The sequence below is a fragment of the Myripristis murdjan genome, chromosome 4 (genome assembly GCF_902150065.1).
Source record: "Myripristis murdjan chromosome 4, fMyrMur1.1, whole genome shotgun sequence".
NCBI classification, from domain to species: Eukaryota; Metazoa; Chordata; class Actinopteri; order Holocentriformes; family Holocentridae; genus Myripristis; species Myripristis murdjan.
In genome coordinates this window covers 14,123,838-14,151,830 of record NC_043983.1, presented here as the reverse complement: position 1 = coordinate 14,151,830, position 27,993 = coordinate 14,123,838, and the positions used below count along the sequence as shown (strand labels likewise).

At 42.5% G+C, this 27,993-nt stretch overlaps 1 protein-coding gene and 1 long non-coding RNA gene across 2 annotated transcripts in view; one reads left to right on the top strand and one right to left on the bottom strand.

Moving 5' to 3' along the window:
• Positions 1-20,732, top strand: LOC115358051 (uncharacterized). Its single transcript, XR_003928150.1, has 3 exons — positions 1-81; positions 8,247-8,250; positions 20,679-20,732. It is a non-coding gene; the product is annotated as an uncharacterized LOC115358051 (long non-coding RNA).
• unc13a (unc-13 homolog A (C. elegans)) overlaps positions 926-27,993 on the bottom strand; it is a 46,586-nt gene continuing 19,518 nt past the window's right edge. The window contains exons 14-43 of the mRNA XM_030049835.1: positions 27,988-27,993; positions 27,627-27,701; positions 27,224-27,443; positions 26,259-26,486; positions 25,881-26,022; positions 25,514-25,683; positions 24,889-25,004; positions 23,687-23,850; positions 23,379-23,532; positions 22,485-22,553; positions 21,956-22,045; positions 21,384-21,518; positions 18,696-18,829; positions 18,303-18,388; positions 17,968-18,094; positions 17,700-17,796; positions 16,329-16,472; positions 16,001-16,078; positions 15,482-15,559; positions 15,267-15,355; positions 14,487-14,633; positions 14,140-14,263; positions 12,834-12,839; positions 11,100-11,129; positions 9,900-9,956; positions 9,672-9,752; positions 7,709-7,856; positions 3,219-3,311; positions 1,980-2,139; positions 926-1,864 (exon numbers count right to left, since the gene is read on the bottom strand). Of these exons, the coding sequence (XP_029905695.1) occupies positions 1,576-1,864; positions 1,980-2,139; positions 3,219-3,311; positions 7,709-7,856; positions 9,672-9,752; positions 9,900-9,956; positions 11,100-11,129; positions 12,834-12,839; positions 14,140-14,263; positions 14,487-14,633; positions 15,267-15,355; positions 15,482-15,559; positions 16,001-16,078; positions 16,329-16,472; positions 17,700-17,796; positions 17,968-18,094; positions 18,303-18,388; positions 18,696-18,829; positions 21,384-21,518; positions 21,956-22,045; positions 22,485-22,553; positions 23,379-23,532; positions 23,687-23,850; positions 24,889-25,004; positions 25,514-25,683; positions 25,881-26,022; positions 26,259-26,486; positions 27,224-27,443; positions 27,627-27,701; positions 27,988-27,993 (3,537 nt within the window). The 3' untranslated portion in view covers positions 926-1,575. The remainder of the gene's footprint in view (positions 1,865-1,979; positions 2,140-3,218; positions 3,312-7,708; positions 7,857-9,671; positions 9,753-9,899; positions 9,957-11,099; positions 11,130-12,833; positions 12,840-14,139; positions 14,264-14,486; positions 14,634-15,266; positions 15,356-15,481; positions 15,560-16,000; positions 16,079-16,328; positions 16,473-17,699; positions 17,797-17,967; positions 18,095-18,302; positions 18,389-18,695; positions 18,830-21,383; positions 21,519-21,955; positions 22,046-22,484; positions 22,554-23,378; positions 23,533-23,686; positions 23,851-24,888; positions 25,005-25,513; positions 25,684-25,880; positions 26,023-26,258; positions 26,487-27,223; positions 27,444-27,626; positions 27,702-27,987) is intronic.

Here is a 27,993-nt window from a genome sequence, read left to right as displayed (position 1 = left end):
ATTTGATTGGCTGGTTGTTTTGAGGATAGGAAGGGGCTGCTTGTTCTTCTAAAAAGGCAAACTACTATTGGAGAGTTCTCAGTGGTCTCTCTCTCTCTCTATCAGGCACACACTCATACTTGCACAACCAGTGAGCCTGGCTAGCCATGGAATGTTTACAATAATAAGACATGCACGATGAAAACAACCCTCATAAGACATACTAAACATCCTCCCACAAGTAAAAGACACTTGGAAAATTCTCAAAAATCTGATTAGACCATGAACAACCCCCCTCCCATGTAATGTTCTTTGCTTTTGATGGCTTTCTGTGATTACATTTGCAGGTAACAGGCAACACTGGTGGCTACATGAGGTCAACACTTGAACATCTTACAAACACACTCACACAGTATGAGCTCCACGTGTGTCCAAGCGCACACATACGGTGCCCAAACATTCACACTCAGCAATGCGTGTTCTCACACATATGTTCTGATGAATCACGGGCTTGTGCTCATCAGATTAATCTCTCTATACAGTGGCTATATAGGAGACACACACACTAGGGTCAACAAGACAGAAGGCATTAAGGGTGTCAGGCAGTGTGCTCTGTTACTGGGTAGACACAAAGATACAGTATAAAGACAGACAGTGACAATCGTTCAAGTACAATATCTCCATCTAATAGACCTCTATTATAACCATACATATGTCCTACATACAGTATGTATATATAGGACATATATTATCTAAATATATATTTGTGATGATATAGATGTATATATTTATATAATTATTTAAATATAAATACCTTTTGGAAGAGAAAAAGAAAGTAAATCTTTTGAATTAAACCACAGTTTGAGAACTAAAAGAAGTAAATAGTGCTTTATTCCCAATGCGTGTGTAACTCACCCCATCTTGGAATGTTTGCGGCCTTGCAGCCTTTTTTGTCAGTGGGTCGGTTGGACATTTGGTCCGCTTGTGCTTAGGGCTGGTCTTGGCATATTTCAATGATTATCTGCTGTTGGCACTTCCGGTCCCCTCTCTGGGTGGATGCAGGCCAATGAAGGGACGAGATGGACTGGAATGTAGGGGGTAAATTAACCCAAGACATTAAAGGCTACAAGAAATTTCACACCTTGACCGGTCAAAGAATGCATGTATATATCTATGTGTGAGTGTGTGCATGCGTATGTGTGTGTAATGGCAGTTTCAAATGGCATGACTAATCTCTGTGGACATGGGTTAAGAAGAAGGTAGATATACGCTCTATGAATTCAACTAGAAATGCATTGTCCATATGCTGCTTGTCAATTGATTTGCTGACAAATAGATTTATTCATCTATAGAATTATTGATAATATCTATAACAATAAAGACATAGGTGCTTTGTCACAATGTCACAACGTCCTTTTCCGGTGAAATGAATGTATTTTCAGTACTGGGTGTTTGGTGACTATTGTTATATCTGTGCTTTTACAACACTTGAACATCAGGGCAGTGGCTAGCAGTGGCTCAGGAGAGCTCCAGGGCAGTAGGTGGCAACGTCTGGTCGAGTTGCAGACGACAAGTTGTTTCACCTCGTTTTGCTTCTTAGCTGCGTCCCTCCTCAGCGGAGCGCTGGTCAGACTTGAGCTTGACGAATTCCTTGGCCACGTCGTCGTTGTTGCGCTGGGAGAGGATGCGCAGGACAGTGAGGCCCGTCTCGTCCATGTGGATGCGTTTGCCCAGCGGCAGCCAGCAAGCGACGCTGCCTTTGGAGGCCATGTCTTTGAGTTGCATGACAGCCATGCCCACAGTGCGATCCTCACGGGCAAAGCAGTAGTCTTTCACACACACCTGGAGCTCGTAGCATTCAGGACCCACCTCGCTGCTGAGGGTGCTGCGGAAAGACAACACAAGCCGTCATTATCATTTTCTCTTGATAATCACCTGGGTTTTGGCCTTTGCTGTTATCAGAGAATAACACATTTAATTTTAATTCATAGTTTACTCACAATGTGAAGGTTTCATTGTATTTGGGAGCCCAGCTGTTGTTCTTGGACTTAGTGGCGTATTTCCTCTTCTTGTCACTAAGGTGAGGGCCAATAATATAGACCTCAACAAATGGCCGAAATATTCCCTGCGTCTGCCACCTCAGGTCGTTGGCAGCCACCACTGAGACAGAGACAGAGAGAGAGAGAAAGTGGCAATGAGGAAATGAAAAGAAGGAGAGTGGGAAGGAGGGAATAAGTGAGAGAAGAGGGGTGAGAGATTCATGTGGAGAATAAAAATGTGGCGGAAAGATAGAGAGAGACACAAAGAGAGCGAGCAAACAGGAATTCAGATCAAGAAAGTACCAGCCTAGCCTAAGGCCATACATTCAACCTCTTGATTCTGGTGTGGAAATTAAGATTTTATTTTAAGACCAAGTCATGTTCTTATTTGGCAGATAAAAAGCAACTGGACACTGCTGCTTTATGCCAGTACCTGATCATGACAATGTAAGACATGCGTATGCTCCTGAACAAGTTTTGTGTTTCAAACTGTAAATGAAGAAATGAAGTTTCTTATGTACTGTGAAGCTCTTAGTCACCACTGTACCTGTTCTATACAAGGGCTAAATTGCCTTACCTGTCTTGTTGTAGACCTGTATATAGGATTTTTTTATTTATTTATTTTTTTAATCTCTAAAGCCATTCTGGGTCTACCTCGTGATTATTTGTGCTTTGCTCTGCTCTTAAAATTATATGCTTAGAGAAATAAGTAGAAATTACTGCTTAGGTCACAGATTTTGTTTTTGCTATCTCCATAAAGTCATAAAAAATATTCTGAGAATGTGCCTTTATCTAATATGCTGCTTCTTTACGTAACTCACTGAAAAACTATTTTAAGTACAAAGAACTGGTCTTAAAAACTTCAAATAAGCTGGACCCATGAATCTGTTGGTTGATACTGCAATACTTCTTACTGTTAGGAGTATTTTACTTTGCCCTGTCCTCTGTGAAACTTATTTTGCTTCTTGTACACATTGTTGCATGTTGTCTGTCTGCAACTTTTATGTTTGTCGTGATGCTGCTTTATTGCCGACAAGTGCCTTAAAAAAAGAGATACTGGATCTCTTGATCTTGATTTCTTCCTGGTTAGAAAAGGTTGAATAAAACAAAGAGGATACATCTTCTGTCTGTATACTTGGAGCATCGCTGGACAACACTCCCTTTTTTAAAAGTGGGAAAAAATAAAACGTGTGTCTTTACCTTTTACTGTGACCTTATGCTCTCCGGTGTTGGGGTGAGTGAAAATCTCCACATGGATGGACACCTCTCCCACGGCGTCTTCCACCCCAGAGCCTGGCAGGAAAAATAGGTACCAGAGTGGGGGCAAGTTAGAGTCCTGAGATTAGGAAAAATGTGCCCTTTATGCACTCCTATCACAGGCCAAACATTACCACAAGTCACCATGCCCTCTATGGTCCAGCCACTCCTCTGATAGACAGAAAAGGTTACCAATCAACTCCATTTCAATTTTGTAAAGTACACATTGAAATGGATTTGGCCACAACCCTGTGCATATGAAACTGAATATTGATCAACTTTGCTTCACACTGAAACAAACAGTGTATAAGAGGAGGACTTAAAGTAGACATGGAGATCTGCTGTGTGTATGTGGTGGCCTGTGAATGGACAATCAGACAAAGCTGCTATGAGTGATACTTTCTTGTGAATCGTTCAGGCTAATACAGGTCATTTTCAGGTCACCAGTCTCTGTTAGGCAGTAGAATTGGTAAACAGTTGATTGTGCACAAGTGAGAAGACATGTCTGTCATTAAAACAGACTTAATACTGCCATGTAATTCCAACAGTTTGGTCTTGATGAAGACAATAATTGAGTTCACTCATAGATGCATGGTGTCTGTGTTGTCCCACAGAGTGTGTCTGTTAGGATGCAGGGTGGTTAGTAGGAGGCAGAAAGGAAACAGGAGAGAAGTTGACAAGATAATTATCATCCTGGTTCTCAAGTCAGAACATGCTCAGATGGGTCTGGACAGGCGGACACACTCCCATTCCTTGATTAAGGCCTTTACTCAAGCATGGTAAAGGCTGGGGGGTCAAGAAAGGGGAAGGGAACTTAGTGTGAGAGGAAAGGGAACTTGGTGAGAAAAGAAGCAGTTCAGCCTCTTAGATATGTTGGTGAAGGACCGCAAAACTCCACAATTACAGCTCTGCTGCGTGACGAGGCACACATCTGGAAGACTCAGTGAGTGATTCAATTTCATGGTTCACTTTTAAATTTTAGCACCAAATACCAAATGCAGCTGAGGCGGTCCATGTGTGCACCCACCACCGGAAATAGCTCAACCCTGGACTTGAGCCCAGGTTCAGCCTTTGAGGTTCTTGGCCCCATGCTGCGGGCCCTCGTGTTGTGTCAGGGAGAGGACAGTGACATGCAGAAGGGCCGTGTTTAGATGTCTCCTTTCAGGCTCCAGCTCTTTTTGTCTGGGAGGGAAGTGTCAAAGGGGAGGGACCAGCTGACTGGTATCTGCAAGCACAGCGGTACTAGGATGGACAAATCTTTCCTCATTATCCCTGTGAGGTTTTGTGCTCCGTATGAGCAAGCGGTTAAGATCCAAATTCAATTCCAGATGGACATGGTGACAGATGGACATTAATTTTCTGTGTTTTAATTAGTGTCTTCATTCTGGTAATGGCATCTTTGTGGCAACAACCAGCAGCATGTGTATATGTATGTGGGAGTGTGTGTGTGTGTATACGTATGTGTTCAACCAGCCACCCACTAAGCAAGGTGTCTGTGGGAGTTGAGTAGCAGAGTGTTCCTGGCATGAAGCTCTTTGCATCTCTCCCAGGAGCATTATGGGATTGTTGGTCCCTTTGCCAGTGGGATCAAAGAGGGCAGCAGTCATCCATCTGGCCATGGCTATTCGATGGAGGGCGTCCATGGAAGATGAGAAAGAAACTTTGCTGGCAGAGTGGAACAAGGATTCTGCCAGGTGAAAGCAAGTTTTTGGTTTCCTCAATGAACATGACAAGGAAAAGTGCATATTTTACGCCATACTGCAAATCTTCCAATGGAATAGGCGTTGTATCTCTTGTTGTATCTTCTAACAGGACACTGCCAAAGCCTTTTCCTTGTGTATGTTCATTGCATACTCAGAACAATTATGTGAATGTTGTTAATGTTTCAATTATGTGAATCACTTTAATGCAACTCATATCCTATTTAACACAATATCATGAAGAAGAGGTCTGCATCATCACTAATCGCAATCCTCTTAGAAATACTTGGGTTCATAACTATAAATTCTTCTGTTTTTTGGAGATTCATTCGCCTCTTATCATTTTCCATTATAAGGCAGGACTGCATATCCAGTGAAATCTATTTAGTGGAAAGTGATTTACATCCACCTACATTCAAAGACATCCGGCAGCTGGTGGGAAGATGAGACGCATTGTTCATCTTTTTTCTATTACCCTGTCTCCTTGGCCTCTTTCCACTTGATAACAACTCTGTTTGCTATGCACCACTTTTCTGCATCTATGGGTCTCTCTTATAGGAGCCTTAATTATTTTAACACTCTGCTGCAAGTAGTTCTCCATCTGAGAAGACCATGTGCTGTAACACCAGATGAAACAGCATCCCCTGAGACGGCAAAGCTTGAGCTGGGCAAAATAAATATTGGCTTAACTATCTGCATGTAGCTCCTACAGCATAATGTGTGTTAGAGAATGAGACTGAATGTGAATTTTTGTGTGTGTGTATGTGCACGTGTGCGTGCAGTTCAAGTGCCTTGATACTGATCTACAGTGACAGACAACACAACCATCTGACCCCAGGGACTGTTTATGATTGGCTGAATCTGTAGCTTACTGAGGGGGGTGAGCTCAGCAGGGGTGAGCACCCTTTCTCCTCACTGCTGGAGGGAGGGCCATACTGCACGTGGGAGATGCGTGTGTATGTGTGTGTGTGTGTGTGTGTGTGTGTCCGTGTGTTTGCATTTGTCTGTCTCTGTGTCTGTTTGTGTAGATGCCCATGAGAGAGCAGGCAAGGACAGGGAGCCCTCCCAGACAAACTGAGCCAACTGTCATCACCATCACCATCTTCATCATAATCACACTCTTCATCACAGCTTCAACATTTGAGGAGGGGGCAGAAGGAATTCCTCTGATGCAGAGACCTTGCTGGAGACAGGCAGCTCCTGCGTTGCTCCTTCAACAACCTTTAAGACAGTCACCCAGCCAGAGCGACTCACTCTCTCACTCACATTGCTCTGCTCAGCCACTCGCGCTTCTTGTCCATGTGTGCACGCATGCACGCGTGCGCACACACACACACACATTCTCACTCACACACACAGGCAAGTGTGCCCAGCCCTCAGGCCTCTGTCTATGACATCATGCTGGATCAGGGTTCCTCCACTAATGCATTTCTATTCTTCTCCTCTGATGTCTGCACATCATGCTTGAGAGTCTGCTCATACATACAGGGCGTATGTATTCAGTGCAGCGTTGTACCTACAGACATCAGTATGTACATTCCATGCATGAATGCATTACGTTTATGTACTGTTTGTGGTGGTGGCCCCCTGTTTGTGTGTTTATGAGGAGAGAAAGAGAGAAAGAAAAGGGGGCACAAATAAAGACAGAGAGAGAGAAAGTGCTTTTAATGTTGCAATTGTCTATTGGGATGAGTTGGAGCAGGCAGGGCAGTCTCAGGATGCATATGGGGGAGGGAGGTGGGAGGTGGAGGGAGGTGGGCTTTGGTCTGGAGGATTTCTGGGAGCCCTGGTGTCTCAGGCCCTGAGCCTGAGGTCCACATACCCTTGTCTGGGTACACATCCTCACTACTGGTGAACCTCACCCCCTTCCCGCCGAACACTGGCCCCCAGAAGGGTCAGAGGGAGGGAAGAGACAGAGAGAGAAAGAAAGCAGAGAGTAGGAGACACATAGAAATATGAGGCCTGCTGATGTTGAACTAAGAATCACAGAGTTTAAAAGTCGATATACAGGTTTCTTAAGCTAAGACAGAGCCTGATGAGTATGCTCAGTTCTACTGCACAGTCTTAATTGTCCTGTTTACTCTTCTAAGGACGGTCAAGTCATAAAAACAGCTCACACAGACATGCTGCTGCTACAAAAGGTGCTTAGGTACTCTCCACAAGTCATATGGCATTTCTGCTAATTAAATTTGAAATGATCACCTATTCATAAGCCATTCTACCAGTTAGTGACTGTGTGCCAGCACTTGAGCTTCCATCAAGACGATGGCTGCTATGTAGCCATCTGATGGGACAGGGGAAAACAGAGCAGCAGAATCAAAGAGTACGAGAGAAGGAGGGGGCGGGTATTTATTTATTTTTATTGCAAATGGCTGTCAGATCATGAAGAATAGTCTCTGCCTTTCCGTAGGCTGAGTAACCGGAGACTAAATATTTCAGAGCGGTGAGAAAATATGACGCTCCTAAAGCCACTACTTTCTGCTCTACAAAGTAAAGTGATATATTTTCAGGATATAGAGCTGGGCATGTGGGAAACTCATACATGAACACTGAAGTGGGAATGACTCCTCTTAGAGTGTTTTACACAAATAGAGACACACTGATTTCAATACAGGAGAATCACATAAAACAGGAAATAAAGTTCACAGTTGTAATATGAAGTTACTAGAGAGTCAAAACTATACCAAAGAGAACAAGAGTGAACAGGGTGGAACAGAAAGACCAGGATTTTACCTTGTGCATTCTGCGACTGGACAAAGGTCTTGATGAGCTTGTCTGTGGCTTGGGTGTAGAGGGAAAGGGCGTAGTGGAGAGACTGAAGATCAGGACTCTTTTCCAGGAAAGTTTTCTTCAAACCCACACCACCGGCATGGAAATATTGCTAACAGAGACAAAGACAGGCGAAGAAAATATAAGTCACATTTAAGTACTTTTCAGGATGACAGATCCTCATAACTTGATGCTAGGTAAGAAACAATAAAATGCAAGGTGTCGCTGACAAGGTGCATATTCTGGTATCATGCAGTTATTTCCCAGAAGTGTCTTCATTCCTACAAGTGTGTGTACAAAAGTGCAGATATACACTTTCACACATCATTGACATTATTCAAAAATGATTGAACACCCCATCCGGCAATGGTGAACAAATTGGTTTCACTACAAGTGGCTGCTGTGATCATGTATTCTGTCTATATAGCCACTCTTGACATCTGAAAGAGGAGTTTGTGCCATCTAGCACGCTGTCAAACCTTCATCTGTGTAACCACTTCAGATAGGTCTCACGTCTCTCTTCTTAATCGTCTCCTCAATCACAGAGCTGCAGCACCACAACATCAAAGCTCTGTCTTATAGTGTTAGAGGTGGCTTCCTGCACAGGGATTGACTCTGGTCGTGGACTAAAATGCTTTTTATTACTGGAGTAAGTCTAATTCACTTTCTGGTTCATGAATTTATACAGTGCTAGCACTCATTAATCTTAATCATCGTGATGAACAGATGGATGAACAGACAGACAAACGGATGAATGGATGCACACTGATTCATAGTCCCCTGTCACTGATTTCATCAGATATGGGGCATCATTGAGCTGATTTCCAGGTCAAAGACTAATGTTCACTCTGAAGTAAATGATGGTTTAAAAAGGACCATGGCAGTGATTTTGAATGTTTGGGCCAATTACTACAATTAATGCACATATTATTTTGCAACAAAAAAATTGTGCAAATAATGCAAGGGTACTAAAGGTTTTATAACATATAATCAAAACCCTTGATTTTCAAATATGATTTTTTTGGTTGAAACACCCACCTTATAATATCTGCTATACATATCTATTTCTATACTTCTGCGGCTAACAAAGTGATCAACATTCATAAACCACGGAACTGATAATTGGCTGTGGAAAGCAAACATTTCCCATCAAAACACAACACTGCTGCTGCTTTCAGGAAAATTAATGTGGACGACTTTTTCATATTGTAGTGGAATGAATGGAAACCAATGGCTGGATAAGAGATATGGTCCTTGGTTTAACTTGGTTGTTTGTCAGAGGAGACACAGCATCAATCCCCTGTGTCTCGTCTAATTCCACGCAAAGCTTTTACACTTGCTACTGTAAACTCATAAGAGGGTGGGGAGATTTCCCAGAAGAAATCTAATGCTGCACAGGAAGTGACGTGTTTTATGTTTTTTAGTGGGAGCAATAACAGTAATTTGTTATATTAACTGTGAGAAGGTAGAAGAAATATAAGAGGCAACAGTCTAAACTGACTGTCTTTATTATTGTACAGGGCCAAAGCCTATGAAGAGTGCAAAACTCAAAACCAACTGCTTCTCACTTCAAGTGTCACCAAAACCAACAAAAACACGATCTTGCAGATTATCAGTTTCACTTCATCAAGAACTCCATAGACCAGAGGCACCTAATCTGAAGTTCAGAGGTGTTTCAGTAAGCCATGGTATGGGCCATGACGAACAATTAAAGCTTAGCTCTGTCTTTAATTTAATGCCTGTCTGGGAAACCGCCCTCTAGAGTTTGGTCAGACAGTCAAGCACTGGATATTTTGACGCTCCTGTGGACCAATTTTAACCACATCTGACCTGTAAAACTTGAGCACATAATTAAGAACTTTCCGTTAATCACATTTTAGCTGACATTTCAGGTGGTTTACAGCCACCTGTGACACTGAGTTTGTACCTTGATGGTGTCCAGGGCCAGCTCAATCACAGCACACTGTTTGGGTGACAGGGCTTTGGCCTCCTCACGCACCATATGCTCCTGAAGATGACAAGGGGAGATGCACAAACTAAAATGATCAATTTGTCTATTTTGATACTTTTTGTAAGTGATGAAAGCCTTGTTTTTAAGCACGGACACAGGAAGGCTGCCTGTGCATGATCATACTGGTGTATAGACAGACTGTACCTTCAGCTTGGACAGCTGTCCCAACTCCTTGGCAGCGTTAAAGATGAGCTGAGTACCCTGGAGGAGAAAGAAAGACAGGGAGGAGGGGGGAGCAAGACAGAGGAGAGCACAGAGGAAAGGTAGACAGAAGGAGGGAGAAGAGCGTTGCTGTTATCATGACAATACAAGGGTAGCAGTAAACGGCTTAGTGTCACACAGAGGACAGCGACATTTCTGACATACACATTCATAAACACTCACACTTTTAAGCCTCTTTAGGGATGTCAAAGTAATGTCTCTTCAAGTGCTGTTATCACACTTATCTCTGTCTTATTCATTCAAAAACATTACACTCAGGTGCACATACACACATTTGCACACACACGGTGAGACATTTCAGTACGAAGAGAGGGGAAAAGTGGCTCAGCTCATTGTAAGAGCTCTTTCACGTGCACACACACACAACCACACACACATACACACACAGTATGAAGGAGAGAGCAACTATATAGTAGCACTGTGGTGATATATCATGTATCTACTGGAAGTCCAGCTTACTGTGATACTTTGGTAAGAGCATATATCACTAAGTGCCATCGACTGCACCTCCAAATCCAGTCTGAGGTTATAGCCATAGACATCATATCGTTTTATATATCTATGGTTCAAACTTATCAAAAATAGTCTTGCAAACAATACCAAAAATAACACCAGAAGATGAAACAAAACACACAAACGAGTCTCTGCACATAGGAAATTTATTATCTCGAAATAATAGAGAAATAAGTGTGCACTCTCAAAACGGTGTTGTGTCTACTCATTCATGCTGGATTTTAAATACTCTAGAATCAGTGAGGCAAGAAATGCAGTAAGGACTTAGTCATGCGCAAGTTTTCCAGCCAACTCTCCACTACGGTACACTGTCAGAAAATAAGATACAGGGCGGTGTGCTCTTCTGCACAACTCTGTAGCTTATTTTCTGAGTGTGTAAGACCTGTGGTGAGGCTGGAGATGCAGGCAGCTATCACTACAAAGTCTGTTTAAGGGGTTTTCACAGCATATCAGTAGCCATATAGAGGAACGGCGTGTAAAAACAAAGGTGAAAAACAATGCTTCCACTGCTTTGTTTGACTTGGGGAGCTGAGGGAGAGAGACAGACACAGAGAGAAGACATAGAAGAGAGAGACAAGACACACTGATCTAAAGGGGTTGAGTCCTTACATCACTGTGAGAAGCACTCTTCAGCCTCCCCTGAAAAGAGAGGATGTGGTTAATACTTCAAAAAGTGGCCAGTCCCAACAGTCTGACTGGCTGGTATCTTATTAGCAGCCCTCTGTCTCACTGGGTAGATGGAAATATGCAATGACAGCGCATATATATATGACTTTGTAAAATGTAAACAAAATTTTGATTCTCATCTCTCTATTGTGAACTTTATCATCACTAAAAATGATCTTTTAGTTTACTCTCCAATATAATTACAAAATCTGTTTTTCTGCTTTCTGCACTTGTCTCTTTCCCTAAAAATGGAAATGTGGAAACTAAGATTTCAACAATTTGATAACAGGTAGAAGCAGAATGGTATATATACCAGCTGAGATGACAGGACATTTCCAAAATTTGCTGGGAACAACGTGGCTGATATATTGACTTTCATTGCATATTGTTCACACCTAATCAGAGCAGCTCTTTTGTTTTAGTAAAGGGCTCCATTAGTGTTCCAGTGGGTGTTTTACCACTACGTTAGTCTGGCTGTGCTGTCAAGTTACTGAGCTTTGGTTCACTAGATGTAACAGCAGTGGGACCACAGCGTGGCTTGACATAGGGGCCAAGTCACTTGCAATTAGTTTACTGGCTATTCGCAGCAAAGACCTGATTACAGGATACAAACAAAATATTGTACAGTTAAAGCCCTATAGTGTGTAATTTAATCCAACTGATGACACAGATATATGAAAAAACCTTTTCTTAATGTATTGTACACATAAAAGAAAATATTACAACCTAAAGTATGAGATGTCATCAAAAAAGGACCAAACCAAAAGGTAAAAATCAAAACACTGGAAGCATCAGAGGTAGTTTTGTACAGTTAATTTAACACACACTTGAACAACACTGCCTCAATCCCATAACACCTTGAGCTAAGAGAAGCAATTCTGTGCATTGGTGCGACCAACATCGTATTACAGTAATCATACTAACAACAGAACATGGAACCAAACCAGGACAGACCGACATGACAGGCCTGCAGAGAGACATACAGTGCAGTAGAGTGTTGTAGAGTAAACTGAGAAGACTGCAGTGTTGAAATAGATTAGATGCAAGCAACAAACCCACAGTGGGGAGGGGGAGGACACTTCAAACAGGGGGGTTGGGTGGGGGAGATATAGGTGAGGGGAGGGGTCAGAAGGGAAGAGAGGAGGGTGGGGCGGGGGGTCAAAGGGGCGGGACACCAGATACCAAGCCACCAAGAGGTCAGAGTCACCCCGCTGGAGTCCCGAGGAGGGCACAATGCATGAGAAGAAAACAAGGCAACACCAGGCGCGACAGAGGAGTACCACTTCCTGGTTAAGGAGAGTGTTCAGGAGGAGAGATAGCAGAAGAGGGGAGGGGGGCATCTGATTGGTGGAGGTTGTAGAGGGGGGGTGGGACCTATCAGAATCAGTCAGGAATGCACCATGCTTCTGTCTCCTCAAAGAGAGAGTGAGGTAGAGAGCCGGACAGAGAAGAGAAGAGAAGAGAAGAGAAGAGAAGAGAAGAGAAGAGAAGAGAAGAGAAGAGGTCAAATGGAAAAGAGAGACAGGACAGGACAGGACAGGCCAGAGCAACGATTTTGTGAGAAGAGCGGGAAGGGTGTGATGTGGGGTAGAACAGGGGAGATCGCAGCCACATATAGCAGAGAACCGACCACCGTAGACAAACAGACAGACACACACATAGGAGTGCCGTACTTACAATCATCTGTGGAGGGAGAGCGGTGGGAGCAGGATGTAATAGTAATAACAACAACAACCAGAGAGAAGGGTCAGTCAAGCTGCAAAGAGCCCCACATCAATCAAAAACATACAAGTTTGGGCCCCTGGGCTAGGGGAACCTGTAGCTACGTGGCAGGAGACACAACTAAAGTCTGAACTGACTTGATCAGAGAGTAGCTGAGAAATGACGAGGGACAGAAAATAAGTATCTTGAATTCTATGGAAGTACTCTTCAGGGAAAATGTGCTTTTAACAGCAACCCCAAATAAAGAAATGGCTGAAACACACTGGTACTGTCTTTGCGCTTGTTTCTATTACTTTACTGTTTGTATAAAATCACAAAAAATGATTAATTGCACACCTATAACTAGTGCATCCAATCAGGAGCCTTAACCAGTAGTGATAATACTGGTTGGCACTTAACGTCATGAGTGCAGAGAGATTCTCATCGTTAAACGAGTGATATGAGGCTCTTTTCTTTGATAACCAAACACAAATAAGAACACATATATCCAAAACAAAAGAAAACAAGAGGCTGCTTTCCAAAATGTATGATTCAACTCGAGAGAGGGCCAAATCCCTGGGGACAAAATATCTAAGATTCAGTTTATGAGTTACTCATGAATCAGGAATTGTTCCAAATGATTGTGGGCTGACATATTGGAGAGCAGCCATGAGCTGGGGTTAGAATGATATGGTGCACTCCTTTTTCTTTTAGCTTTTCGCCTTGATGGGTTGCATGAATGGAGACATCAGGGCCATTTTTGCATATATGATTTGGATAGTGGAGAGCTTGGCATGTTGATTTGATGCGAAAGCAGTTCAGTCTTCCTCTACCATTTCTTAATAGGAAAGCCATCTTGAATTGTAATGCACACAAAATGTCTGCCTTTGTATTCCTTTACTCCTCCTCCACCTCCCCCTCCTTTTCTTTTGAAGCTGTCTTAGCAGTTGGATGTGCATGCTTATATGTGTGTATGTGTGTGTGTGTGTGTGTGTGTGTGTGTGTGTGTGTGTGTACATACAGTATGCTCTGCAAAACAGTTTCCTGCAGTCTACTTAATGCTGCAGTCATCATCTGAACAGATCAAATATTCATATCGTATCTCCATGTAGAGTTTCACATCAACACTCGGGCTCACTAAAAATAAACAGTGATCTTTACTGAGTCACAACAGGTCCTTGGGGCTGTCTGTGTGAGTGTGTGTATGTGCATGTGAGTGCGTGTTCGCATGTGTGTTTGCGTGTTGGTGGATATGTATTGACAAGACAAGGTGCTCTCTCACCGTTTGGTCTGTGAGTGGCGGCAGAACAATGGTCTTCTCCATCGTGTTCATCACCAGCTTCCACAGCTCCTTCAGCACACGCTTCAGCACCGTCTTCTCACAGATCTTAGCAAACAGCGACAGGCTGGTAGGAGGTGGAGACGGAAGAAGGAAGAACAGAGGAAGGAGAGAGGAAATAATGAGCAACAGAAGAACCCAGACAGTGTTTTCTTTGCAAAAGAAAGTCACACTGATACTGAAGTGAGAAAAAGAGAGGATATAAAAAAGGGAGTGGGAGTTGCTGAGGAGTCATATATGCATGAAAAAGATACATGATCAACAGAATGAAAGGCTTGAGATTGTCTTACTTGCTGTCTAAGAACTCCATGATGGGTTGCAGGACATTATCGGCATCCTGGGCCACACTGCTGGCATTGCCCACATTCGTGGTGCCCTTCACCTGGCCCAAGATATCACCCATCTGCTTCACATTCTCCTCAATGTGAGGCTGGAAACTAAAAACAGAAGGTTTCATAGATGTTTGAGTTCAGTGCCAGTATTAACTAGGCTTCGCTGAGATCCAGAACGTAATGTCACTATACTGTCCACTTGAAATATTTCAATAGTCAAAATTATCATGATATTTCAGGGGGCATCAATATCAAATCAAATACACACTTCAGTGCAAAGACTGCAAAAAGGAAATGATTATTCAACTAGGCTCAGGGTGTGTGCATGTATGTGTGTGTGGGGGGGTGGTTGATATTGTAGAAAACATTGTATTTGACTTCAAATACTGCAATATTTGATATTATCGGATACTGGCCCAAGCTTAACATTAACCTAAATCAGCTTCTCTGTTGTTCATAGTATTAAAAATGGGGTGACAAAGGACTGTTTGTGGAGCCCTCTGTGGGGCATTTGCTTTTCAGACTATTTTTATATTATTTCCCCTGTTGGCCAGTATACAGTGGATACAGAAGGGAGAGAGAGGGAGAAAGGTGGAAACATGTGACGCAGATCGTGAGGTGGACTTGACCCCCACAGTTTCCATCTGTTCCCTGGCAATGCCCATTCATATCCTCAAGACCTTGCTGAGAAGCACTTTGCATATGCTTGTCAGTGTGAATGTCTCTGTGTGTGTCTACCTGACAGCAAAGACCCTGCTGAGATCGTCCATGACGTTGTTCAGCTTGACCTGGAGATCTTTCAGGATATCACTGGCCTCCACACATAGCTGAAGCACACACACACACACACACACATGCAGATTAACACAGATACACACACACACACACACACACACACAGCTACAGTACAAATTGGGGGGTACTTGTAGAGGACAGAGAAGAGAGTCACTCACATCCTTTCCGCCCATAGCTTCAAACATCTTCTCCAGCTGAACTCTCAGCTGTTGGATGTTGTTGATCAGGATGCACGGCTGGGAACGAGATAACACACATCTCTCTGAAACACTCGGTAGTCATTAAAACATTTCCCAATGCACCAGCACTCTTGGACAGGATGAGCAGCTTGGAAACAAATCAGATCCGCTCTATCTCAAAATACAGGCATAGGATTCAAAATAATTATGCTCACAACACACACACACACACACATATATATATATATATATATATATATATAGAAACACCTTGAAAACACCTTGAGCAGCTTTGTTTAGATTCTGGATATATATAATAACCAGGTTTTAGATGTAGCTGAATAAAAACACAGGTGTGGTTGAACTGAGATTGAAATTATTATGCTTTTTGTTCGTTTTAACATCGGGTAGACTATCTCAACTGGAATCGACTGAGCCTCACTGAAAAAGTGAGATCACAACAGCAGCCTGCATGGGTTCATGCCTTTGGCCACTCACCACTTTCTCCATGGTGACATAGTTGGCAAAACACTTGGAGATGATGTCAGCATAGGACAGAAGCACATTGCTGATGGTCTGGAGAGAGAAATAAGGAAGAGCAATTGTTTTTTAGTCATATCCCAAGAATCTTATCATTACTTTGTCTAAGTGCCTCCTTAAAGTGGTCCATACATGGCAAAAGAGGGAACACATCTTGAAGGGAGAGGATTAATTGTGTGCTAATATCAACAACAATTTTCTGTGGTCAGTATCTGAATTTGCAATTGAAACTGATGAAATTCATTTGAAATTTCCTTTTGCTGTGTATTCATTTTGTGACATCTACCTTGGCAAATCGTTTCATGTAGTGTCCTACAATCTGCGGGTCTGGACACTCCAGCTTCCTAATGATCTCGAAGCTCTGGTTGAGCTGAGAAAACACGTCGACCACTGAGCAGGAGAACAGAGCGTGCTCCGATGTGACCTGGAACTGTTGGGCAGGAAAGAGAACAGAGGAGCTTAAAACAAGAAGAAAAATGATGAGATGATGACGGGTTGGGCAAAGATATGAGATTAAATATTATCTGAGTTTCTGGTTATTTTTACTTTAAACCGCATTTGCCTGGCATTACAGTATGCACTTTTAAGTACAACTTATTAGGCTCTTACTGCTTATTATTATTACTGATAATACATTACTGATTACTAATGATCAGTAATGATTATCTATTGTGTAAATATTTTATGAAAACCCATGCACAAAGTAATGCCACATTATCAATATTGAGGTATTCATTCTAAAATATTGTGATTTGTTTTTGTCTATAGCACCCAACTGCAGGATACAGAGGGTGAGGTAGCAAGAAGAACAAAGAGGGACGGCAGATTAGAAGCTTGCCTCATATACATGGACTGTTTGGTAAGTGGATCTGGAGGAGAGGATTATGAAGCTGTGATAAATAAAAGCTAACAAGCAGTCACCCCGGGGGCTTTGCTAGGAATTCAGGGGTAGCTGACAGGGTGTGACCCCCAGGCAACACGAGACTGTGCGGTGGGGACCAAAAGAAACCATATTAAACCAGACTTCTGTCATCTTTCACTACAAATTACAGAGCCCCCGAGCCAGCCAGCCATCCAGCAAGTCAGACAGCCATCCAGTGGCAGGTGAGAGCTCTCCTGTCTGTCTTATTATAATTGGCTGATGGTTAGTCTCTGGTGCCTAATTGGCTGGAGGTGAGTGTGCAGCTGCTGCTTCAGGGTGTCTGGGTAATGAGGTGAGGACAAGTTTCCTTCGGTCAAAACTCGGGAAGAAGGCCATTAATCCACAATATCCTGCTGTCATAAAGTTATCTCCTGCCTTAAGAACACGCACGTCTCAACCATGGCTCTTTAAACTTTCAAAGAATCTTTTTCACACTGCAAAGCACTTTGACTGAAACATCCTCTTAGCCCAGGCATACTTTATGCTTTGAGCTCAGGTCTGTGCTGCTGTGTCCATTCTATTATAGCGGGGGAGCCTTTGAAGAACGCAGGAGAGGCAGGAGAAGTGAGGGAGGCAGAGCGGGAGGGAGGATGAAACTTCAGCTGATAACTTTGAGGGTGACAGAGGGAAGTACAAAGGATGGATTACAGTAATTCTGCCTGAACAACAACAGCGACTCAGCGGTTCCAGAAGAGTGAAGAGAAGATAAGGAGAAGAAGGACTGAAAAGTTTTACCCCATCTTTTTTGTCTCTCTCCAGAGCGCCATGCAGAAAGTCTCGAGACACCTCCTCGTTTTCATCCAACCACTGGATGACAAATGGCTCAAACCACCTATGGCGAGGAGAAAACCAGTGTCTCACACTGACAAACTGGGAACCCCACAATCACATAAAATATTTCTTGTTTTATTACATTTATTAACCTCAGACATCACTACGTGTGCGCATACAGTTTGTGTATGTCCGAGGTTATGAGACAGCAGTGGGCACAGACACTACTCACGCAGGGTATTCAGGTACTCTGCTCTTGAAGAAGGGCAGGTCTTTGCAGTACTCATTGTACAGCCACTTGACTTTGAAGTGCAGGTTCATATAATCTGCACTCTTGCACAGGCGATTCTTTTCATGTTCTGAGAAAAAGGAGTAGGGGAACAAATCCATGTTAAATTAAAACCAAATACTCCTGGGGTGTTCAAGCTATTGTAGTCCCACCACAATTACTGTAGATATAGTGTGCATACAGAGGCAAATCTCAGTGTAATTCTCTAATGAGTCTGCAGGTGACTGGACAAGGTTAAGCCAATACAGAGACCCAATATATCATTCACTTGTGCTCACCCTCCATGGCATACTTCATATCCTGAGCAAACAGGTTCCACATTACTTCAGCACTGATTTTACCCACGTTGAGCTCCTGGGGAAATCTTGATGGAGAAGAGAGAAAAAGGTATATATGCACTTAGAAAGGAGGATTCTCTGCCATGATGTCAGCTTTAAAGCTTAGTTTTAAAGATAGAGAAACTGTGGAGACCAGATAGATAAAATGGGACAAACTTGAAATATTATTAAAAGGAAACGTTAAGTGGGATCACACACAAAATATTCTGGGAATGAGGAAGCGAATTGAAGTAAGGTGGATAAAAAGCGAACTGTAAGCAACACAAAGGTTAGAAGAGAGGAGAAGAGAAGAGAAGAAAAGAGAAGAGAAGAGAAATGAAGACACAGTCGTACTGGTTAAGGCAGGGAGTGTAAGAGTTCTTGTCCTCCTCTATGATGGAGACGATAAGGGTGATGAGTTTGGACCAGAAGTCCAGATTCTTGATGCTGGGTCCCTGCTCCTCTGGGGGCACGGCTCCTTGCTTGGCCTGGAAAAGCAATGTCACAACTTGAATTACAATTTCTCTCAGAGAACAACCCTGACATTTTGGGAGTTTGTCTCATTGGTCACTCGACCTAATATGTGATTAGAGGATTTGCACCAAAAATATTTGTGTCTCCAGTAGGCAATGTTTTTTTCCTAGGATGGTGAAGGAAACTTACTAACTTTAAACCTAACCTTAGCAATAAGCCCAAATGACTGGTCAAAATGTAAAAAAAAAATTACTTTGCCATCCTTGAGGAAAAAAATTGAGTTGCCAGTAGATACATTGTTCCATTCAGTGCACATGCTAATATTTTTGCTTAGGCTACCATATGTTAAGTTATTGCAGGCAACAAGCATTATTCAAGATGCTATGTTCCTTAAATGTTTTTCAAAATTGAAACAACCCCATGTTTCCTAAGCAAAACATACAAACAACTAAACAAACAAACAAACAAAAAACAATAGGAATGTCCATACCTCTGTTATATTAACAAAAATGCATGATCTGGTAATACCTGTTCAGTAACTAAAATCTGAAATGGTGTTTATGGACAAGCTGCCCCCAAAAATACTGTTATTCTAACAGTTTCTATTAACATTACAAAACACCGAAAAAGTTGGCATTAGTGCTGCTATGAACATCAGCAACACATATAACAATATCTTCCACAAGCAACTAAAAAAACAGACTCCACACAGCTTCCAGCATGCAGAGGCTGACAGCTCTCCAGTAGGACTCAATCTGTTTCCATCGCTGCACTGCATTTTCAACCATTCAAATTGGGCCTAAGGCTGCATATTAAATCTTGCTATTTTTTAAACATCTTAAAACATGCTAATCTACATAATTGTATTATAATTAATTGTTGCAAAGTTTTAATAAAATCTCAGCACTGAATGCATTTTATACTTATTCTTAAGGGGCTATCTTTGGAAGCACCTTGTCAAATATTATTCACTGAATTATATTGAAGGAACACAGGGTACTGGGAACCTGGGAACACAGATATGCTACCAAACATTGTAACAATACAAAGTTGCTTTGATTGCATGGCCTCTAGATTCAGAATTTATGTAAACAAAATCTTAGCCCATATACAATTAGTCCATTATGAATCAGCAGCACAAAAACTGCATCCGTCTGGCTAATTTTGCTAAATTCATGTGCAAATAAAAGTTACACTCAAAGTCTTGCAAGAAGAGAAGCCTTAAGACACTGTAGGTTGTCCCACAGAGTGCACTTGTCTATTTTGCCAGTCTCAACAAGCTCTCATTTTCTCACTTTTAGGATAACACCAGTGAGCTCTGATTAAATGACACACCCCATGCTAAAGCCGACCTGCAGATTTTAGTGACAATTCTCTCATTACATATTCATTAAGTTGACCAATCGGCCAAAATGTTTTTGTTGTCTTTCAGTCATTTTGTGATGTTATTTTCACTTGATAAACTGTATTTCTCATTGTCAGCAGAATGATCCTAACTATGCTGTCAGTTCAACACAACTCATACTCAACACTTCCACCTCAAACTATCTTAAACAGACTCTTAAACAGGATGACTTCTTTGACATAGGATGACATGGTTGGGGGGAGTAGTCCGAGCACATCAGGGGTTGCAACTGAAAAATGATCTTGCAAAGATTTCGCAAAATATAGCGACACACCTCAGGATGAAATGTTTTATTCAAGGGGTAAATGCTTATTTGAAATCCAGGAGGGGAGCGCAAATGGGGCTGGCGCTTTAATGAGGACCAAAAACAAGCTCTGGAAATCCCAGTTGAAATCCTGTACTGGCATGATGGATAGCTAGCATACACAGACTGAGAGGGTGGGAGCACTCTGCTGTAGCCTCTCTCTCTCTCTCTCTCTCTCTCTCTCTCTCTCTCTCTCTCTCTCTCTCTCTCTCTCTCTCTCTCTCTCTCTCTCTCTCTCTCTCTCTCTCTCTCTCTCTCTCTCTCTCTCTCTCTCTCTCTCTCTCTCTCTCTCTCTCTCTCTCTCTCTCTCTCTCTCTCTCTCTCTCTCTCTCTCTCTCTCACACACACACACACACACACACACACACAATGTCACAGCACAATTTATACATGATTAATAACACTACAAAAATCAAGTAAAGAGGGTGCAGTAATAACAGTCAGAAAACCCTATTTTGCCAGGGGTACTTTCAGCCAAGCAATCTGATTGGTCAAGGACATGCTCCCTCCAACGATGACAACTCCCACAGAGCATGGCTAGCCAGGCTTTATTGATTGCTAATCCAACTCTTATGATTTTTATGCAATTTCGCTTTCTCAAGATGTGTTCTATTATGTCTCTACACTTCTTTGGAAATAAAAAAAAAAAAAAATCAGAACATGCACATTACTGACTATTACATAAGAGCCATGCGACTCAGCTCCTCCTCGTACCCACTGCACCACTGTCGTACCAATAACTGTGTCTGTGTGTGTGTGAGTGAGAGAGAGAGCGAGGGAGGGGGAGAGAGAGGGAGAGGGAGAGAGAGAGAGATGTTTGCAGACACCTACAGACATTAAATCCGTTACTGCTTCTTACCGGGTCTGTCTGGTACTCGCGGCTGTAGAGTTCATGACAGTTGTTGAAGATGTACTCATAGGTGGAGTTGAGACAGGCTTTGACACAATCCTTCACGACCTGACTGGCTCTGGGTGGAGACTGTAGCTCCTGGACCTGAAAAACAGCAACAACAACAACAAAACATATTAGTAAAACAAATAACAATAATATGGACAAAAAAGACAAGACAAGGTCATACACTTGCTTAATGGTTCAATAACTTAGAGTGCTTCAAAAAAGAATAATCATCTCTGATTATACAGACAATGAAATAGATTTTCAAATCAAATATATTTGAAAAAATAACATTTCAAAACTCAATACTATATTAAAATGGTTTGTTAAGATGGATATTTTTGGCACTGACCACCAAAGGTTCACTGTCAGGTTTCCAACATTCACAATAGAGCTAACATTACTGGTGAAGGTACTGATGAATTTGACATATATTTGGAATATTGTGAGAAAAATACTAAGCAAAATGTATGAAGAACAGAGAAGAAGACTGAAAAGGCCCTGAAAGGGAGAGTGGAAAAAAGAAGAGAGCATACCTTCATTCTGAAAAAGGTGATGCTTGTGAGGAGGTCGACTGTGGACTTGAGGTCCTGCAGCCGCTCAGGACTGCTGGCTGGGAAGTTGTTCTACAGTCAGACACAGAAAGTACAGTGAGGCTGTGAGCCACAACACATGAAATCACATTTATCCTCTTCCTTTGTGCGTGTTTGTGTGTGTCTGTCTGTCTGTAGGCAATATCCAGCATGTCATTGATTTCCACTGTCAACTATTACACTTGCTATCGAGTGGGTGTGCAGTAGTTCCTGCCTGTGTCAATGCATGTGTCTGAGGCGCTGTCATTTTAATTAGTACATATATCTGTTTTGTTTTATAGTTTCTCACAAGGAAAGAAACAGGGAGAATTAAGAGTAGAGACAGAATGGAGTACAGTGAGGAAGAGAGAAGCAAGTAGGTCTTGTGTTGTGCAATTCAGCTGTCCAGCCATGCTGAGCCTTCGCCTATAATAAACTTTCCGAGGATCATATAAGAGTGTTAGGTAAACAGTGAGACAGAAAGCAATCTTACTCGGTACATGGACAGGTCAATCCTCAGAGAGTTGTGGAGCTGGTCGAGAAGCTTGACAAACCGTTCTTTCTGCAGGCATAACAACACAAATGGTCATGGATGTCAAAATTTTTGCACATGAAGATGACATGCTACATTGCAAAATACACAGGAGCAAGTATGTAATGAGTTACAGAAAGAGTTGGAATGAGTAATGAGCTACTCATTGAATAGTCAACACTGGAATTATGGGACTGTACATCTTCCCAAGCCTCATTGATGGAGGATGGGAGTTATTGAAGTAATGTAGGTAGTAGTTCCAGTTTTAGAAAATAAATTAATTTAAGACCAGTGATTTCTCCTCAGCAGTTGTGATCGTATATCTTTGAAGTCAAGGCTAACCAATTCCATTTCACTGTTATTCATGTTTAATAAAAAGCTGCTGCGTAAAACCTGAAAACTTCCATCCATAGGCAATTTCATGTGTGTTTGCTAAGAACTGTAAAGCCATTAAAACTTGTGTAGCTGAAAGGACCTATTCATTCAAATCCTGCTCAATGGCTCAGTTTAGTTGTGCGTGGTTGTGACTGACTGCTCAGGGGGCAGAATCCAAATACTGCGCAGGCCAACAATCAGCTGAAAGTTGCACCACAGAGCAAGGAAACATGTTCACTATGGGTCAAAAAGAAACGGCGGGAGAACTTGCCACTCAGCTTGGCATACGGCTATACCCTATACTGTACACACTTTTGTAAACACTGTTACAAACAGACTTCCCTAAGATTTTGTTAAGATGGCGATCGTAACTGCTAATGAGAAGTCAATATAGGAATAACCACTAATCACCAAATTTGCTACTGGCTTTTTCGATCTGTGGGATTTAGTGATTCTCATAGTGTGTCTGCTTTGACCTACCCCAAAGTTGGAAGCAGCAAAACGATCAGAGGCAGAGACATTATTGGTTGCCTGGGTGGTGTGGGCGTAGTAGGCATTGATGTTGGCCAGCAGGGTGCTCATCACTGCAGGCACACCTGGGCACATGTACTTAGATGACAGGCAGGCAAAGTGACTGGAAGAGAGGGACACATATCAATGCAAACACTGGACACTGATTATATAAGACAGCTTGACTCAGGAAAACAGCCACACAAGCATGCACATAAACTTTCTGTCTTTTGATCGGGCTTTTAGGTTGGCGTTGAGGTGAGCTGAGGTGAACATACGTCATGGCTTGGTAGATGGACTCCACTCCGTAACGCATGGCAAACTCATCCACAATCTCCTGGGGAGTCTCCTCAAAGTAAACCTTCCATGCATCATCCCCTTTAGCATCAGGGATCTTCACCACACCATTATTCTGGATATCTGTTACATAGTGGAACAGGTTCTACACAGAGGAGCAAGAAGAGACAGAGGAGGGAGGAGAGGTGCAGAAGATGAGAGGGAGAGATAGCAAGAAAGGGAATACATATGAAAGAGCCAAAGGGAGAGAGACAGAAACAGAAAGAGAAATGTCAGAAGTAGAAATAGAGAGTAGAGGTTCAAAGAGAGTGATGGAGGAAGGGTAAGCGGCTATTAAGAGTTTGATTTGCTATTAATGGGATGAAGTTATATCTAGGGATGAATGGGCAAGCTGTGCTCATTATGATCACTGATAAAGTGTGTGTGCATGAAGGAGGACTGCTCTCTCTTCAATAAGTCCACAAGTCAGCTTGTTCAATGGAATGTTAACACATTAATTTACTCATTAAGGACGGGGATAAGTATTCACACAGCTCCCTGTGTTGAAATCAATGGTTGCAATCAACCTTAGTGGTCTAATGTTGCATGATAGTAAGACAGATTGATATTACATCCTAAGCTTCTCTATCTGTATATCTTTAAATTGTTCTGTGGCATGTATGACCTTACATTATATCATGAGGCAAAACTAAAGCATTGCCTTGGATACTCAGCCATGAAACATTATGCTGCCGTGAGACATTTTGAATTTGCTGTGTGGTTTATGGCCACTTATGTGCAGCCATAACAGTGGTCATTTCTCGGTTAAGGCTCAGCTGATATTATGTTCTTTTGAGTAATGGGCCAAGTAATGACTCAATACATGGCTGTACAATCCATCAAAAGAACTCTCTTTAGACAGTGGGGCCACAAATTTGTCTGACGCATTTGCTGGTGGAAGTAAACTTTTACGGCGTATAAACTTCTGTTTCATTTGGAATGGCTCTATTATGGAACGGCTCATCACTCAAGTAAATTAACCTGTTTGGTATGGCTCATTGAAATTACTCTGCACAGAGAAACGAATGCACAGACAGCCTCCTGCCCGCCTGTCTGCACACATGCACGAGCACGCACGCACACACACACACACACACACACACACACACACGCGCACGCGCACACACATACACTCAGAGCTCACCTCATGGAGACAGGTATACTGAACGTGATATGGGGCGACTGTCTCCTCTCCTTTGATCTCTACGTTAATGTGCATGCGGATAGCCCCAGACACAGCTGACTTGTCAGTACGCTTGTCTGTGAAGAGCACAGGACAAACAGCACAGTCAGCTCAACAGCTCCACGCTGAGAAGTTAATTCAGTCAAACAAGTGGAAATGAGGTGAAGTGGCATGGAAGTAAGGTGCCGTGAGGTCAATATGTTGAGCAATACGGACAAAATGAAATATCACAATATCTCTGACAGAAAAAATGAGTACTGATATTCGGATGATATTGTAGGAATGTGTGTTGGTATTTTTATAAGATATTTACACATGAGAGATTTTTGGTAAACAATCATGATTAATGTGGATATCATGACCAAGCAAGAAGAGGCAAATATTAGAACAGCTAGAACAGTTAAGAAAACTGCATCCCTTTACTGTAATGCAATCAGGAAAAGACAACACTTATGCCATATTATGATATTAGAATATTCTAAATCCCATATGGTAGCTAGTCTCATTTCATGTTATGAATAAAATTCTGATATCATGCCAAGCTCTGATTGTATAAAGTCATGGGACACAATGCAGTCTGACTGACCCAGATTATACCAGACGTCCATCTCTCCGCTCAGTGTGCGGACCTCAATGATGGTTTGACCCAGGAAGTCATCAGACTCCCGTTTGAACTTCTGCTTCACTCGAGACTTGATGTCATCGTCCTCATCCCACACTCTCACCTTGATGCGGTCAGAGGAGTTGTGGCATTCACTACATTGGAGACAAAGAATAGGCCACATTTACAAAACGTATTACTTCCACCGACAGTGAGTCAACACACCCTGTTGACGATAAGCATCACTCATCTTATTGGACAGTTTTTAACTTCAAATGTTATCAGGGTAAATGAAATGCAGTTATATATTCTACTCTGACAATTTACATGTGTTTTCCATAAGTGTACTCACAAGTTGAAGTTCTCCTCCCAGACAGGATTGAGGTTACCGTAGATGGTCTTGGTCCTCTTTTTGGTCTTGCCCACCTGAACGGTGACATAGGGATCACTGGATCCAGTTTTATCCTTGGCCTGCAGCCCCTGGGCACACAACACTAGGGAGAGGCAAAAACATCAGCAGGTCAGCCACTGTACGCAATGTGCTGGAGTGCCATTTAACACCTCTGACCCACTGCTCCACTCGTCTACAAACACCACCTGTACTCTCTTCACACACACACCTCCTTGTCTCTCCTCAAAGAAACTACTTTTGAGTGTTTGTCACATGTTCTTCTATGACTTTGACGTTGATGATGTCAGCCAGCTGTGCTGAGTGCCACTCCCCTCTCACCTGTGATGCTGATCTTGGCCGACCACTTGGAGGTGCCATCGAGCACGCTCTGTTTGATCTGCTTCATGTGGGTGACGTGAGTGGCCTTGATGACAGAAAACACTTCCTGGATGAGTTCGAAGATCTCGGGTTTGTTCCTCTCACGGATCTTCATGCGGTCCTTCAGAACCATGATGATATTCTGGGTTCGGTCCTCTGCGCCGTGTTTGGAGCTCTTCTCTGCTGCTCCTGGTGAGGGCGAGAATTAACGAGACAAGGGCCTCAGAGATCTGATAGCATATAGTCGTGGTGCGATATGGTAGGTGTGTTTGCATCTGAGTAGCCACACAGTTATTGATGATAACAATAAGAGAGCAGGTAACTGTCTAGATGATAAATTTCAACAATAAGCAAATCTTATATGAAAATTTGAGGCTGGAGAATTTGATCCAGAAGACATGGCCACCAGGAAAACTGTGCATATGATGAAAGAATAGTGTATAATTCATGAATGGAAACTTCTTCAGAGCTATAAAATGCTAGATAGAAGAGATGGAGAAGAGAGGAGGATGTCAACAAAAGACAAATTGCTTTTAATATCCTCTCAAGAAAAACAAGGTGAACGGGGGAAGTAGGAGTGTGAAAACAAGGGGGAGGAAGACAGAATGCTTGGCATGAGAAATTGAGATGAGAGGAACTAGATGCACTAGATAGTCTTATTAATAAAAAACAGCCCTCGCCCTGCAGGACTAACAGAGGCTTTGGCAACAATCGGAAAGTCAAAAAACCCAAAATGGCTGTTTCTTTACAGTTTCTTTACATCTTGTACACTACACATGCGACCATACTTTGCTTGGAATAAATACATCAGCATATTTTTAGCCCTGCTGTTCAATATTTTCAGTGTTAGTTCTTCTTTATACATCAGCACAATACCACATATCTCCAAGTTAAAATGGAGTGCCCTTTTCTGAAATGTCTCTTACTTTGCAGGCAGTCAGCATTGAGTAGATCTTGACACTTCTCGTGGCATTTGACTCCACACTCGGTGCAGCGCATGCCCTGGCGAGCAATACCCCACAGTAGTCCCTCACACTCATAGCAGTAAGTAGGCGTGGTGGCAGTCCACACCTCAAAATTGTGTGGAGTGGTGCAGGAGATGGGATAGATGAGGGCCTGAAGGGTCTTCTTATAAACATGGCTCTTCTGCAAAGGAGAGAGTGACAGAGTTACAAGGGTGGAAAGAGCTTGGCAGGGCTGTGATTTCACCTCTTTAGGCTCTTTATTTTTTCTGTCAGGATAAGGAATTACATAATGCTAGAAAGTTTTTGGCATTATGGAAGATATTTGTTTTGAATTAATAATGTACATGAAGACTGCAATACTGACCAATTCTTCGTTATGCAGGGTGCTGGATGTCAAGGCGGAGGTGATGCCTGCCTTCCTGGAGTTCTGAACCAAGGACTGAGGGAAAGGAGAGGAGGGGTCAGTTTCTCTTGCCTCACTCTTCAATATCTTCTCAGTTTAGTTTTTGATCAAGACAAATCCTAGTGCAGCCTATGGGGCCGTGTTGATTATTACAGTCTGTCCGGCAATGTTCTCCTGAATGGTTAGGACAAACTAGTGATGACAGCTGAAGAATTTAAAATGCTTCCTTCCACAAGAGTGCTCATTCTAAGGCAAGACAAGAAAACTTGTACATCCTCACAACTTAAGCGCTTGTTTAGCAAATAGTGTCAGTGTTACTCACCATAGC